Raw genomic sequence first — 15625 nt, forward strand, 5'->3', positions numbered from 1 at the left:
AAGCTCACAACACTGCACCGTGCAGGCGGACAGGCTCTTTCCAAAGGGCTCAGACCCCGGGGAACACCCCCTGCATGGGGACATGGGGGGTCAGGCCCAGGCCCCTCAGCACATTTCTGGGATCCAGGCACTGGTTATGGCATAAAGAACCAGGCAGAAGGCAGCAGTGATGTCACACAGCAGTGATGTCACACAGTGACCCAGCCAGTTTCAAGCCTGGGGGCCAGAATTTGGGATCTCTCCAAGGATAATCCTACAGACATTACTCCAATTATTTACCATTCTGTGCCCGTCACAGATGCACTTTAGGCTGCTGCGGTGCCAGCAGCTACTGCTCCTCTTCTCCTCCCTCTGCATATTGTGACAGTGCAGTGACCCTGGGCACTGCCACTTCCACAGCTGAACACAGAGACCCAGGGGACACCAGGGATGAGTGATGCTCTAGCACACACATGGCCTGACTCCCCTCCCCCCTTGTGGCTTTGCCACAATCCCTGGAGCCTGCCTGGCTTCCCTGGGCTGTCACTGATCAGCAGCCACAGCCCTGAGCTTGCCAGGGCTCCAAAACTCTGAGGCAAAGGGTGCGAATCAGCATGGGATGGGCCACTGAGTGTATGTGAAAATCAGGAATGTGTCCCACTGCCAGAGCTGCTATCCCAGCTCTGGAGCTGCAAGGACCTGGCAGATTGCTCTGGACTCTCACAAGTGTGTGGGATGTTTTTATCTCCCAGGATAAATGGGATATCCCAGCAGGAGCAGCTAGCAGGAGACCTTCAGGCCTGAGCTCTGCTCCCAGGACTGCCTCTGTGGCCATGGGGAAGGCCCTGTCCTCACCGAGGCCTGGGAGATGCTCATTCCTGCTCCCTGCCAAGGAGCAGGTGGGGAGCAGTTCCCACCCAGAGATCCAGGGTTACACATTCACTGCACCCTTATCTCACTGAAATTAGAGATTATTAATAAAAAAACCTGCTTCAGCACAGGCAGGCCATGTAACTGCTAGTCAGGGTTTGGGATGAGGAAGCAGTGGCTGACGCAGGCTCGCAGAGGGTTTATCCAACCACAAAGGCCAGGCTGAGCTTGGGGAGCCGCAGGGTTTGATAAAGCGTGGCAGTGCCAGCTCTCAGCACAGCCAGGTGAGGGCTGCACACAGAGCCGTGCATTTACCAAGTGAGGGAAGCTGGCAGATGGCCCAACCTCTGCCAGCCAGAGCTGGGAGCAAGGGTAGGATTGCGCCAGGCTCCGGGACCATCCCTGCTCCACCCGCTGTGTGTCATCTCCTCCCGTGCCAGCTCCAGCTCCCTCCGTGCAGTGCCTGGCACCGCCTGGCACCGCCTGCTGGGCCCAACACACCGGAAGAGGTGAGGCAAGGCACACCCAGCCTGCAGGGCCCCCCCCTGCCTGTATTTACATGCTCCAAGGGCCATTCTTGCAAGTTCTTGCTCCCTTTCTTGGCCCGAGTGTGTTGGGAACGGGGTGGGAGGACAAAGGGATGCAGCAGGCCCCAGGCAGGCTGATCCCACGTTGGCACCAGGTGTGTCTGAGCTTCCCTCATGGGTCAGTTCACTGTGCTGCTCCTGAGAGGTGCTGGTGGTGCTTCTGCAGAGGCAGGGACTGACACTCCAGGCTCTGCAGTGTCACAGTGTCACAGCACTGCAGCCGACAGCCCCCGTGCAAAGAAGGTGACGTTCCTGTCCTGGATCTTGTACTGGTAGACCTGGACCAGATCCTGCTCCGCCTGCCGCAAGGACAATCTCTTGATTATCTTGATCTGCAAAGGGAAAGGAATAGGAACATTGTTCCCTTGGCTAACCAGAGCAGCCTTGCCCCCATGCCTGTGGCTGACCTGCAGGGAAGGGTGATCACTGACAAATAATCCATCAGCAGCTGCCTGTCCCTGTGCCTTTGGTGGCAGCCCCTGATGAGGGATCACACCAGTGCCAGCAGCCTCCCAGCCCTGCAGAGATCCCCACAGGCCAGGCTCAGATGCACCATTGGGGAAACTTTCCAGGAGAGTTTTCCCTCACCCTAGGGTGGGAGAAGCCTGCACTGCAGCTGCTGTACAAACCCTGGAAAGCTTCCAGAGGTGGGGAGTCCCAGGTGGCAGCATGTCCCTGAATATCCCTGCAGAAGCAGAGTGACAGCTGGGTGCTCCAGCAGATCCTGGTGCCCACAGGATTACCCTTAACCACAGTGCAGCCTGGGCTGTCTCCCACAACCCCGGGCCTGCGGTGCTGTAGGTGACAGGGACACGTGCCAGCTGTCCACGCTGCTGTGCCTCACCTGCCCGTGAACATCCTTGCAGAAGCCAGTGGCCAGCCCCTCTGCCCACAGGATGAGGTCGCTGTGATGGCACAGGGAGTTCACAACCAGCTCATTCTCCTCATCCTCCGAATCCTCGTTGCTGTGAACCAGCACCACCACGTTCCCCTGCAACAGGAGCAGCAGGCAGGGATGAGCCCCTGGCTGGGCCTAATCCTTTGGGGGAAGGATGGGAGGGTGGCAACAGCAGCTTTCACAAACATCCCATCTAAGCTCCAGCTTGGTCTGAATTCCACTGGGAAAATAACCAGCAGCTGCTGCTGGAGAGGCTGGACATGGCCCAGCCTGAATCCCCCATACCCTGGCTAATCCAACAGAGGAGGGGGGATTCTGCCCCACCCAGGTGAGACCCCCCTGCAGAGCTGCCTCCAGCTCTGGGCCCAAACCAGAGGTGTCCCTTCCCACAGCACACATGATGTTTATGGTCCCTTCCAACACAGGCCATTCTATGACACACAAACACCGAAGAGCTCACTGTACATTGTGTACATACATACATGTAACATGCAATCTAAAAATACCTCCAGCCTTTGAGAGGAGACAGTGGCTGAACCAGTCTGTCAGGCTGGGCAGATGGCACTGACTGAATTCAGAGCAGGTAAATAAAGAGGTGGCCAAAGGGTTGCAGCAATGCTCACACCCTCATAGCTCTGACAGGGAGCAAACACCTCCCCAACACACCGACTCTATTAACAGCCACCCCAAGAGACTCTGCCTCAGCCCATGCAAGTCACCAGTGACTTAAAATAACACAAATTCTCAATCAATTAAAATGTACTTGAAGGCTTCAAAACACCTCAGACAGAAATAGCGAAGTGTTAGCGTGGTTGATCATCTTTCTTAGCTCTTTGGAGGTAAACGCTCTCTGCAAGCAGACCATTCCTGTCAGCACATAGAGCCCAACACCCCGTACTGTGTGAAGCGCAGGGTGACAGCCCCCAGCACCACTGCCTCATTCCTCACTCCCGCAGGGAAGTGCCCAGGGAGGGCACACTGCCTGTGAGGGCACAGCTTGGATGTGACTGTGAGCACTCCTGGCTGTGGTGCTCCCAGGAGTGCCCGCATCGCTGGGAGAGCTCTGTAGATCATCACCCCACCTTGGGGACCAGCCACACTGGAGGGTGGTGGAGTAGGGGCTGGTGTGCCCCAAATGGATCCTTCATTTCTGTCCCCTGTGAGACTCACCAGCCCCTCACACAACCCATTTCCACCCCTGCCCTCCCACACAAGGATGTGAGTCAGCATCTTTGGAAAGCCAGGAGCTCCAAAGCCCACCATTTTACATCTCAAATCCCTGTTCATACATCAGAGACACACAGAATCCTTCCCTGGGCAGCATCTCCCAGGAATCCAGCTGAACAGGAGCCTGCGCAGGTACTCAGGGACCCACACAACTCCCAAGAGTGGCCCAGAGCAAAGATCTGAACTCCTTGGACAGCCACAGCCTTTCCAAAACCTCACTATGGTCAGATGGAAAGAGCAGACAAAGCCAGGCTTTGCTCTGGAGGCTGTGCACAGGCAGAGCCCAGGGCAGCAGTACCTTCAGCTGGCAGCACACACACACACGGCAGTAGTGGATGAAGTCCAGCACGGCCACCGGGGCAGCCCCCAGGCTCAGCAGGACACTGAGGTCATCCACCAGCAGCACGGGGCCCTTCCAGGAATCGCCGGCGGTGGCGCTCAGGGACACCCGCACAAAGTCAAACAGGGCTCGCAGGTCACAGCTGCCCCCGCTGCAAGACATGAGGGACATGTCAGGGGCTTGGCACCGCCCGTCCCCCTCCTCACCCACTGACCCACAGGGGGGATCATCAGCCTGTCCCCTCCCTGCTGTCCCCACTGCTGTGACAGCCACCTCCCCACTGCCCTTGAGCCCCTGCTCCTTCATACCTGCGTGTGGGGAAACCCTCCTGCCCTGCTCCAGGGGTCATGGAATGGTTTGGGTGGGAAGGAAACTCAAAGCCCATCCAGTGCCACCTCTCTGCCATGGCACAGACCCCCTCCACTAACCCAGGCTGCTCCAAGCCCAGTCCAGCATGGCCTGGGACACTGCTGGGGAAGTGTTTGGCCTCTGCTGAGCTTCCCAGGGAACAGGGAGAAAATGGCATGGGAATAAACCCAAAAGCCAGCATGGAAAAGCAGCACTGTTCTCTTGGATAAGAATAAAACTCAAAATAATGAAAAATGGGAATACAGCCACTTGGCTGGTGTTTCATTTGACACAAACCTGTGGAGTGCTGAAATAAATGTTGTTCTAGACCTGTGACATGCTTGGCAATGAGGCTGGGGGTAAAAGTTGCCCAAAAATTCTGGAAAGGGGGACAGAATTCCCCCCCAAGCAGCAGCGAGGGACAGGCCAGGACACTTAGGGGGATGTGCACAATGCTGATGTTTCCCCTCCCTTGGTGTCCAGCTGAGTCCTTGGAGGAGAGCACAAAGGGCAGCAGGAGGCAGTCCTGGACCTCGGGTGGTGCCCTTGGTGGCAGCAGATGTGAGGGGGAACACTCCACGCTCAGGCTCACCTCAGAAACTGCAGAGGACTGGGCTGTCCTGGCTGCTCCTCCTCCCCAAACAGGAGGTCAAGGCAGGACTTGAGGCCCTCCAGGAAGACAAGCTGTCCCCGCTCCTTGGCAGCTGCCAGACTGACTCCCTGCAGAGAGGAAAACATTGGGTTTCAGAGGGAACACTTATGGAAAATGATGCGCACATGGGTGGACAGCCAAATTTTCATTCTTGTTTGAATCAAATCTTATCTAAATGTGCAGATAAAGTCAGTGCTTCAGGGACGAAAGGGCACTTCTGTTACAGCCACTGGTGGCATATTCACTCTTCTGTACTTTGCCAGGAGATAACAAAAACACCACACTGTGCTTTGGGGGCTCAAACCTGCTGGAATTCCTTCTGGGAAGCCAGCTTGGTGTGCAGAGGCAGGGAGAGAATGGGCCAGGATTCTCCAAGGACCTGCTGTGAGCAACACCTTCACCTCCCTCCCTGGGAGGTGAAAGCTTTTGTTTGTCACTATCTCCAGATCTGTTGCAATGCGGGCTCCCGGCACAGCCCACGCAGCTGAGCCTGGCACGGCCTGGATCCGGAGAGCGCTGTGGGCTTGGCATCCCCACATTGCACAACACCTGCAGGGACAGCCAGGGCTCCCACAGCCAGGGCTCCCACGGGAAGCAGCCCTGACTCCACCACCAGGAGGAGGAGGAGGAGGAGGACCACGACAAACGCCTGGGGCTGCAGCTCAGACTCAAACTCAGCTGGCTCACAGCCCTGCCTGGTGGTGAGGCCAATGGAGAGCCACGTGCTGGGAATGTCCAGCTCCAGCTGCAGCAGACACAGAGAAGGCTCAGCTGGAGATCACACAATTCTACAAAGGTTTGGGTTGGAGGGATGTTTAAAGGTCATCCAGTTCCATCCCCCTGCAGGGACACCTTCCACTGGATTAGGTTGCTCCAAGCCCTGTCAAGGGCTGAAGGAGCTGGGGAGCTCAGCCTGGACAAGAGGAGGCTCTGAGGGGACCTTCTCACTCTCCACAGTTTATTCTCAAAAAGGGTGGCCAGGCATTGGCAGGGGCTGCCAGGGCAGTGGTGGAGTCACCATCCCTGGGAGCATTTAAAGCCTTGTGGGTGGCACTGGCAGTGCTGGGGGATAGGTGGACACAATGATCCTTGAGGGCTTTCCAACCCCAATGATTCCATGCCATGTGCAGTACAATTATTTCCCGGAGGATTGGACTAGGTGACCTTTTCAGGTGTGCTCCAACCCAAACTATTTCATGATTATCTTCCTAGGCTCAATTTTGCAGCACTATATCACTTTGTAACATGGATATTAAGAATAATCTGAGGCCTGACTGAACTCCATCTGCTGGCATCTGCTCCCTGCTTTAAATGGAAGCTGCTTGGACTCCCAACCCTGGGAATCCTGCTGCCTGAGAACTTTTCCTCTATTTTCCTGCTACTCAGCTGGGAAGGAACATACGCCTGAATGCTCACTCCATCTTCAGAGTTCCCCTATCAAGCAATAGATTTTTTGGGCACTACCCCTCAGTAACAGCTCCAGAAATAGCAGCATTATTGGGCAATCCTGAGCACACACGATGGAAAACTTCCTAGCCAAGGACAGAAGCACCTTTATGTGGCAGGTGAGGAGCAGGGAACAGCCAGCAAATAAATACCTGCCATGCTGAAGGGCTGGGCTGCACAGCAGCCTCACATTCCCTCACATACCTCATTCCCTTAGGGATTTCTGCAGTCCATAGGACTGGCAACCTGCTGAAATGCTGAGACTAAATTCACTATTAATATCAATAATTCAGCAACTGATTTTACCTTTGCTTCAGCCATTTCTTCCTGCACACACAGTCTCTGTACCTCAGATCTGCAAGAAAAGTGTCCCCCCCCCTTCAGAAGGGAACTCAGTGCTGCGACACCAGGGCCTGCCTGGGTGACAGACAAGGGCCACAGCAGCCAGGGACAGGGTGCCTGTGTGTCCCTGTGTGTCAGACCATGAATTCAGCCCCCTCAGTGCCATGCCATGGACCCAGCAGGTCCAGCTGCATTTTCCAGCAGGGGAACAGGTCCCAGAGTCACCCACTGCAGTCACCTGCCACAGCAAACCTCTGCCTGTCCCCTGCTGGCAGCCCAGCCAGTGTGACCTCTGGAAGCAGCACAGGAAGCATCAGACAGCTGGGAAAGTGGGATAAGTGCTCTAAATGGCCAGTGGCACCTTCCTGAGTGCACAGCCAGCACTGATACCCCCAGAGCAGAGCCAGGGCAGTGCCCAGCACCCAGACAGCCTGACAGCTTTCACTGTGAGCCAGCATCCCGCTCCATTACCCTGGAGCGCAGGACATTGTCTCTGGCACGCTGCCAGCCATCGAGCCAGCCCAGCAGTGCTCCTGCAGCAGCAGCTCAGCTCTGCTGTCCCTCTGGGGAGCCGCTGCAGCGGGGTGCCCCCAGCTGCCAGCAGTGACAGCCCCTCAGAGCAGAGCTGCTGCTCACCACGGGCGTTCCATGCGGGAAAGGGAAATGTCTGAGGGACAGAAGGAAGGGAGAGTGCAAAGCAGGGGGAATGAGCTCATCAGCAAACACAGCTGTGGGACAAATTGGGACCATCAGTGATCAGGCCACACCAATCCTCCAAGCTGTGAGCTCAGAGCAGGGAACAGGAGAGGGGCATCAAATGGGGACAAATTTGGTTTTCCTGTAAAACAAAACAAACTTTGTACAAGTGAGGGTGGGAACACCAACCTGGCAGGGTGCCCTACTGCTGTTTGTCCTGATATAGCCCTGCATGTTCTCTGCAAGGTCAGGGCCAATAACACTGACAGTGCCTTAAAATGAAGTGTGAGTCCTCAGGGAAAGAGGACACAGGCACAAAAAAAGCCAGAGAAGTTTTTTCCTGCAAGTAAAGATACATCCCTGCACTTAGCTAACACATAAGGAAGTGGTTTGGGACTTGTAACACCTGGCACTCTGGGAAAGCAGCAAGTCCCTGAAGCATCACTTCAGCTGTGTATAAATACTCACTTTATCACCACACATCAGTGCTACAAGTGTCACTGTACAATCTACCCTGGCTCCAGGAGCCTCCTCCTGGGGCTGGGACTACCCTGCTCCCAACAGAAACTGGGGCACTGCTCAGTTCTGAAGCTCTTCCAAGTGCAGGCTTTCCTAAGGGCACAATCACAGAATCACTGAGGCTGGAAAAGTCCCCTGAACCATCCAGCCCAGCCATTCCCCCAGCACTGTAATGTCACCACCAACCCAAGTCCCCAAGTGCCACATACACAGGGTTTTTAAATCCCTTCACCAATGGGGACTCCAGCACTGCCCTGGGCAGCTGGGCCACGGCTGGACCACCCTTCCAAGGAAGGAATTTTCCCAATAGCCAACCTGAACCTCCCCTGGTAACCCCTGGGTTCCCTGGGAGCAGAGCCCAAACCCCCCGGGTGTCCCTTCCTGCCAGGGAGTTGTCTCCCACCTCCCCCAGCTGCCTGGCTGCTCCAGCACCTTCCCCATCTCCATCCCCTGCCCTGAACACGCTCTGTCCTGTACCTGGGGATCACAAATCTGCCCCCAGGACTGCAGGTGCCTCAGCAGCGCCAGCACAGGGGATGGGCACTGCCCTGGGCCTGTGGCCACACCATTACTGCTCTCCAGTAAAGATCCTACAGCAGCCACTTAAGCAAATTTAGGAGTGAAACTACCCTGCCGAGAAGCACCTTCTCTGAGCCTGACGTGTTCATCTGTGCAAAGAAGGATTAAAGCAAAGAGAAAATGTGATGGAAACCTGGATATAAATAACTGATGTTGCGACCTGCAGCTCCTCAGAGCTCGGGAGGAATTCACAGCAAGGACCACAGGGGCACCTATGAAGCTGCGAGGCAGGAGTGACTCAGAGCTGAAAGCAGCTCAGCGCTTCTCTGAGCTGTGCTTATCACCTCCTTTGTGGCAGCCACCTTTTGTTCGAGTATCAGACAGCAAATCGCCCCCATTTGCATCGCACGTGTGCTCCAGCTAATCCTCCTGCTCTGCTCCTCAGCCTGCCAGCCAGGGAGATGTCAGCAGCTCCCATGAAGTGTACACCGGGAAATCTCGGCATTGGGAAACACCCCGAGTTCAGGAGCAGGCAGGGATCCCGTATGTAACCGCTGGGTTTCCCCCCACAGCGGCTGCTGTGCCCCATTTCCTGCCCCACTCAGCAAGTTCCCCCCACGAGCTCCTCCTCTCTGCACCACAAAGGCCAGGAGAGCTCTGTGCTCCTGGGGGTGCTTTGTTCAGCAGGGGAATCACACCTGGAGTTACAGCTCCGTGGGGGAGCACCGTGTTTGCTGTGTACCCCGGGCCGCTGATCTCCTTCCAAAAGGTAAAACCTGAGCAGTAAATAAAATACACGTTTAGCAGCACCATGTTTGCAGTGGGGAATACAGAACCTGGTTCCTCAGCACCTGGGAGTCTTGACAAGCAGCAGGGCTGCTGGGACTCACAGCAGAACCAGAGGGAGGAGCAGTGCAAGCCCTCATCCCCTCAGCCCTGGAAGGTCACCTGCACTTCCCACCTGGAGCATTTCACCTTGGAGTGTTGCACAAAGAGCTGAACGAAGCAGTTTGGAGCTCAGACAATATGCTGACATGCAGAATTACCCTGCCTGCTTTGTCTCTGTTTCTTCATTTCAGAGTACACATAATCCTTGTCCAACTCAGCATGGGAAGGAAATTCCTAGGAACTTACCTGTGGCTCCTCACAGAGCTCAAAGGGATGGCTCAGCCCAGAGGCCAAGGAGGCACACAGGTGTCCTTGTGACTCAGCCCTGCATCCCGGCAGGAACCAGGGGACAGGGCACAAAGTCACCTCAGGAGCTCCTGCAGGGGTACAGGGGTCCTGGGAACACTGACACCACAGCATTTTCCTCTCCAGGGGATTAAGGAACCTCCATCCACCAGTCTGTGCCTGTCTGGGGAGCAGTGATCCCCAGCAAACACTTCCAAGCACAAAGCAAGCAGCCATCCAGCCCTTGGCAGGGCACAGGCCATGGGGCACCTCAGAGCCAGGATTTTGCCCCAAAGTGCTCTTTATCCCCATCACAGGAGCACCAACCCTGACTGTCCCCATCAAGACATGGAAACATTTGCTAACACACAGTTCCTGCTCCCCAGTCCCATTCCTTCCCACCCAACAGAAACTACCTGGACCCATAACAATGAACCCATGCCAAGACTCACCAGCTTCTGTGCCACGATGCTGTAGTGGCTGAAGGACTGCAGCAGGGCCACAAAGCAAACCTTGCAGCCAGCTGGGGACAGACAAAAGCACACATTAGCAGTTCCACCTTGCAGCTGACATTATCAAAGCTCATAAATCACAGCAGCCAGGCCACACATCTGTCTGGAAGGACCTTGAAGTGATGCAGGTCTAGACAAACTCTCCTTTGCTTTCAGTTTTCACCCTTCTAGAGGATATCTGCATTAGTGAAAATGTTAGTTTAAAAAAGAGAGGGAAATAATTAAAAAGATGACTTTAAAAAGTGTAAGGCCCATTTCTGCCTCATGCCAGGCCAGCCTGGGACCTCCTGACCCTGTTTGATGGTGTGACAGTAAGGAGGCCAAGGGCCAGCTGTGACACTGAACTACTGAAACCACAGACATGCCAAAAATTCCCATTTTGGCTCTCACAGTGCAAGTGACCTTGACTGGAAAAACACAGAACTGGGAAGTGTGTCAGACACCTAAATAAAAAGTGATTCTGGAACACAGTTTGGCTATGAACATAACCATGTTTGTTGGACATGGATTTCAAGTAGAACAAGTCAATGGCCCCAGATGAACCTTCAGACCTCCCAAAGGTTTTGGGCACCAAGAGGACAAGATGGGGGTGCTGCAAACAGGGAAAAACTGCACCCAGGTTGGACAGGGGCAGGTGACAGCCAGCACAGCTGTCCTGAGACACATTATATCCCACATTAATATCCCTGAGACACATTAATATCCCACAGGGCGGCCCACCCACCAGGGGTGGAAGGCTTTTCCCAGGCACACAGGCAGCTCTGGACAGCGACTCCCAGGGCACTGCTGTGGGGCAGCACCAATGCCCAGGGCTCTGCTGTGGGGCAGGACATCAGCAGAGCCTGAGGCAGTGCCTTCCGGTCTCTTTGAACCATTTACAGCAGGAGGAGTCCCTGAGTCCAGTGCCTGCTCTGCAGGGGCCAGGAGATTACTCACAGGAGGAACTGCTCCCAGAAAGGTAAGTAGACACCTTGGCAGGCTCTGTTTGTTTCTTGACTCACTCTGAGTTTATCTGTTGTTAATTGGTTCTGATATGTGTAATTACATCATAAAAATGGAAGCAGTGAGAGCATTGCAGTGAACACCTCCCTATCAGAGCCTGTGTGATTTACAAGCATTGCCACAATCTATGATGAAACAAGGTGCAGAATTATGGGATGCACCCAAGGACACAGAGGAGTCCCAAGAACAAGTCAGGACTAGGACCCATAAATCCTAATGCCAAACTTTGGGTTTATCTGAAGATAACTCACACTCTGCACAACTGCCCTCTGGTCATGGGGCAGCCCTGAGGGAACCTCTGAGGTGTCCCTGCCTCAGAGAGTGCTGCTGCTGCTGACCCACCTCTGAGGTAGAAGGAGAGGAAGTGGTGTACCAGGAAGCTGCCATCTGTCCGGGTGTCTCGCAGCAGGGTGAATTTACCCTGCAAAAGAAGCAGCAAAACAACAGAGTAAGGTGAGGGCACCAACTGCTCTTGGCAGACAAGATGTTGGCTCGAGCTGCAGGAACTCTGCAGGTGCTACTCAGAGGAGGAAGTGGACAAGCAGAGCTCCAGCTGCGTGCTTACAAAGGGAAGCCAGCACTTCCTCTGGACACAGCCCACAGCAAGGCATCTGAACCACAGCATCCCTAAGGCTGGGAAAGCCCTCTGAGCTCACCAAGCCCAACCATGAACCCAGCTCAGCCATTAGCACTGCCAAGCTCACCACTGAACCATGGCCCCACTTGTGCCCAACTGTGAGCCAGCTGCACCCCCAGGTCTGTGCCCAGCAGGTGCCACCCCCTCCCTGGACGTGCAGCACGGTGCTCCCGGTGCCACCACACAGAGCTTCTGGTGCTGGACACCACCAAGTGGGTTCTGGGCAGGTTCCACCTCCCAGCCTTGTGCCCCTCTCCCCCAGTTCACTAGCATCTTTCTTCTCCCAGGGGCAGGGGAACAACAGCCACTCACTCACTCACTGCATGCCCAGCCCATTCTCCCCGTGCCACAGCCAACATTGCCAGTGTGTTTCAAATGCCAGCACTCCTAGAGCTGCTGTTCCTCCTGTGCCCAAACAGCCCTTCCTGTCCTCTCTCCAGGTTCACTTCCAACATACTACCCTCAAGGCAGAAAACCTTTACACCAAAATTCTGTAGTGCAGCAGGGCTCTCAGCACAAGGTATAAACCCTGTTTTGATCAGGCAGGAAATTAATTCTGTTCATTAGTGCACACTCATTATCAGCCCCAGCCTCATCAAGGTGTTTGTTTCCATTAAAAATCTTAGGCAGGATGTTTCTTTAATCAATACAAATCATAGATGAGCTGCTTGGAAACACAAAGAACTTCTCAAAGTGGGAGGTTTTTCTACTCCCAGGAACAGAAGAAGCCTTTCACAGCAAGGAGCCATCTCCACACAGGCAATTCCCAAGGCATCCATCAGAACAAACTCCCCAGTGCCTAAAGCAGAGAGAATGGAACAGCAAATATTGAACGTGACTGCAGGGAAGGCAGAGCAGAGGCCAGGGCAGGGAAGTGAGAGCTGGACTGAGTGCTCTTCCCTCAAAAAGGGTTTTGCCTCAATGGGATAACACACTGCAGTGACAGGGACACCGCCCCGAGATGTGCCCTCCATGGAGGAGAGCTGTGCTCAAAGACCACAAACCCAGACGTTCAGGGTTTATCTTCTGCAGCTCTGATCCCTCCTGCTCCCCTGTTCCCCAGCAGAGCCCCCAGAAGAGCAGGCTGAGCGCTCCCCGTGTGCCCTCCCTGTCAGCACAGCTGGCTCCCAAGGGGTGGCACCGTGGGGTTCGTCACTCTGAGCACACAGCACCATTCCAAAGGCAAAGCCTTCCTGCAGCACCTTCCCCACGAACCCCGGCCCGTTCTGCCCACGCTCTGCCCTCGCGCTCTCAGTCAGCACCTGCAGGGTGACGGAGAGGCTGCAGCTGCCTGTCAGAACCGCCAGAACGCCTCGGCGGGGCAGCAGCGGCTGTCACAAGCGCAGGGTGACACAGCAGGCACACCCACAGCCGCAGCAGCCCCGCGGGGACAGCTCCCGTCAGCTCGGGAAGCGGCACGGCCCGGCCGCGGAGCTGCGGAAACGGGGATGGCAGCGCCGGCAAGGCCAGGCCAGCAGAGGGCTGGCACTGTCACACGGCGGCACTCGGCCCGGCTGGGCATCCCAGCACGCTGCAGGGACTGCCGAGGGGCACCTGCACACACACTGCTCATCATTTACCACCAGAGTAAAGCACATTTAGTACCCTGAGTAGCGCAGGAGGTCATTCCGCACTCCAGCACGGGAACAGCGCTCCCTGGGCAGGCAGCCACCCTGCTGCGACACCCGGACAGAGGGGAGCCCACAGCCTGTGGTGGGATGGGAACGCCCAACTCAACCCCAGGGAATTCCTCACAGACAGAGCCCTGCTCTGCTCCTGCTCCGGCTGCCAAGTTCAGAACGAGCATCTTGAGGCCAAACCTTGGGGTTTTGCTCTGTGGAATTTCCTGCTCACACCAAGGTGAGCTCCTTGCCTCAGAAGCAAGCTCGTGGATGGCCCTATTCCCACTCATCCCACAGCTCCAGCACCAGTGTCCTCTCCACAGCACAAACTCCACCAAGCACTTCTCCCTTAGTGTTCCATGTGCATCAAAAACCCAACAGCAACCCACGGGCACCACTTTGGGACTTTGCACATCCAGACTATCCTTTACTAACACCTCCCCGGAGCTGCTCTGAGCCTCAAGGGCACCATCCCAAATTCCCCTCAGTACTGATTCCCGTCAGAGCAGCACTGCCCCACTCCAGCCAGCCTGACAAGGAATGACCTCAGAAGTACCTTCCAGATCAAGGAGAAACCTCCCCTGTTCCCATCACAAGCTGGTAGTAGGGACTGCGGGGAAACTGGAGACAAAATGGAAACTCAGACTTATAAAATAAATTATTACCCCAAACTTGCTTTTATTATCTAAGCTCATAACTGTCAGGAAAAACATGGAGTAACATGCAGCACATGGATAATTTATTATTACTGATGACACCAAGCTGGTGGTGTGGTCACATGCCAAAGGGAAGGATGGGGCATCCAGAGGGACAAAGTGGGTCCATGGGAACCTCATGAGGTTCAACAAGGCCAAGGGGAAGTTGTTGCACCTGGGTCAGGACAACCCCCAGCATCAGCAAAGGATGGGGAATGGATGGACAGATGGAAAACAGACCTGGAGCTGCTCCAGGGCTGGAGCCCCTCTGCTCTGGAGCCAGGCTGGAGAGCTGGGAATGTTCCCCTAGAGAGGAGAAGCTGCAGGGAGAGCTCAGAGCCCCTGGCAGGGCCTGGAGGGGCTCCAGGAGAGCTGGAGAGGGACTGGGGACAGGGATGGAGGGACAGGACACAGGGAATGGCTCCCACTGCCAGAGGGCAGGGATGGATGGGAAATTGGGAATTCCTGGCTGGGAGGGTGGGGAGGCCCTAAAATAGAAAATCCCCAGAGCAGCTGTGGCTGCCCCTGGATCCCTGAAGTGTCCCAGGCCAGGCTGGACAAGGCTTGGAGCAGCCTGGGATGGAGGAAAATGTCCCTGCACGGGACAGGAGATGGGACTGGATGAGCTTTGAGGCTCCTTCCAGCCCAAACCACTCTGGGATACCATGACTGACAGTTTACCTGCACAGCTCTCAGAAACAGCGAGGCTGTTTAGTTCCTGCGTGACTTCATTAACACAAAACCTCCCTGGAAAAGCTACATTAATTAATTCAGCGCCCTAAAGGACAAGTATCTCTAGAACCGCTCCCTGGTCTGGAGCAGTGCCCGCCAGCGGATTTAACGTCCAGCTCTGTGTTTATTCCCCGCACGGGAGCACGGACACAGAGCTCGGCCGCTGCTCAGTCGGAGCCGGAGCCGTGAGGGGCGGCGGGGAGCCGGGAACGGGAGATTGAAGGGCCGAAGGCGGCTCAGCTCTGGCACCGGCCGCAGCCGCCGCCTCCGTGTGCGGAAGCCGTGCCCCTCCCAGCGTGCCCCGCCGCTCCCGGCGGCCCCGGCCTGTCCCTCCCGCCCTCTCAGCGCCCTCTCACCGCGTCCGGGCGCTCCGGGGAGGCCCCGAGCAGCTCGTTCAGCTCCGCGAACATGGCGGGCGCCGCTGAGGGCCGCGCGCGGCGGGAGGTGCCGCGGGCCGCGCATGCGCGGGGCGGGTGGCGCCCCCTGCTGGCGGGGTCGGGGTGCGGCCGGAGCCGCCATTGCCGCCCCTCAGGGACCCGCGTGCGCGGCAATTAACGGGGCTGGGTCGGCAATTAGCTAATGAACGGGGCTGGATCGGCAATTAGCGGGGCTGGCCCCGCGTCCCACCGTCAATTAAAGCGGCTGGACCTTCACCCATGTCGTTAATTAAAGTGCTAAATGGGACTGGATCCCCATTCCATCATTAATTCATGGGGCTGGATCCTCATCCCACCATAATTAATGGGGCTGGAGCCACATCCCATCATTAATTCATGGGGCTGGATCCTCATCCCATCATTAATTCATGGGGCTGGATCCCCATCCCATC

General features: G+C 56.0%; 1 protein-coding gene across 1 annotated transcript; it reads right to left on the reverse strand.

The window, feature by feature from the left end:
* Positions 1 to 274: 274 nt before the first annotated feature.
* On the reverse strand, positions 275 to 15206 carry ELP6 (elongator acetyltransferase complex subunit 6). The gene is made up of 8 exons (XM_058815927.1): positions 15153 to 15206; positions 12920 to 13078; positions 11453 to 11531; positions 10049 to 10119; positions 4842 to 4969; positions 3860 to 4052; positions 2281 to 2427; positions 275 to 1768 (listed from the first exon to the last, which is right to left on the reverse strand). Exons 1-8 carry the CDS (start codon positions 15204 to 15206, stop codon positions 1643 to 1645), a joined length of 957 nt encoding a protein of 318 aa, XP_058671910.1. The 3' UTR covers positions 275 to 1642.
* Positions 15207 to 15625: the final 419 nt, after the last annotated feature.

The sequence above is a fragment of the Ammospiza caudacuta genome, chromosome 1, assembly GCF_027887145.1.
Source record: "Ammospiza caudacuta isolate bAmmCau1 chromosome 1, bAmmCau1.pri, whole genome shotgun sequence".
Taxonomy (NCBI): Eukaryota; Metazoa; Chordata; class Aves; order Passeriformes; family Passerellidae; genus Ammospiza; species Ammospiza caudacuta.

Bases quoted from the DNA above. Each gene is read 5' to 3' on its own strand.
- ELP6 (XM_058815927.1), bottom strand. From the start codon at position 15,206: ATGTTCGCGGAGCTGAACGAGCTGCTCGGGGCCTCCCCGGAGCGCCCG. The intron at 13,079-15,152 runs GTGAGAGGGCGC...CGCTTGTGACAG, and splicing joins CCCCGGAGCGCCCGGACGCG to CCGCTGCTGCCCCGCCGAGG. The intron at 4,053-4,841 runs GTGAGCCTGAGC...CATGTCTTGCAG, and splicing joins AGTCCTCTGCAGTTTCTGAG to CGGGGGCAGCTGTGACCTGC.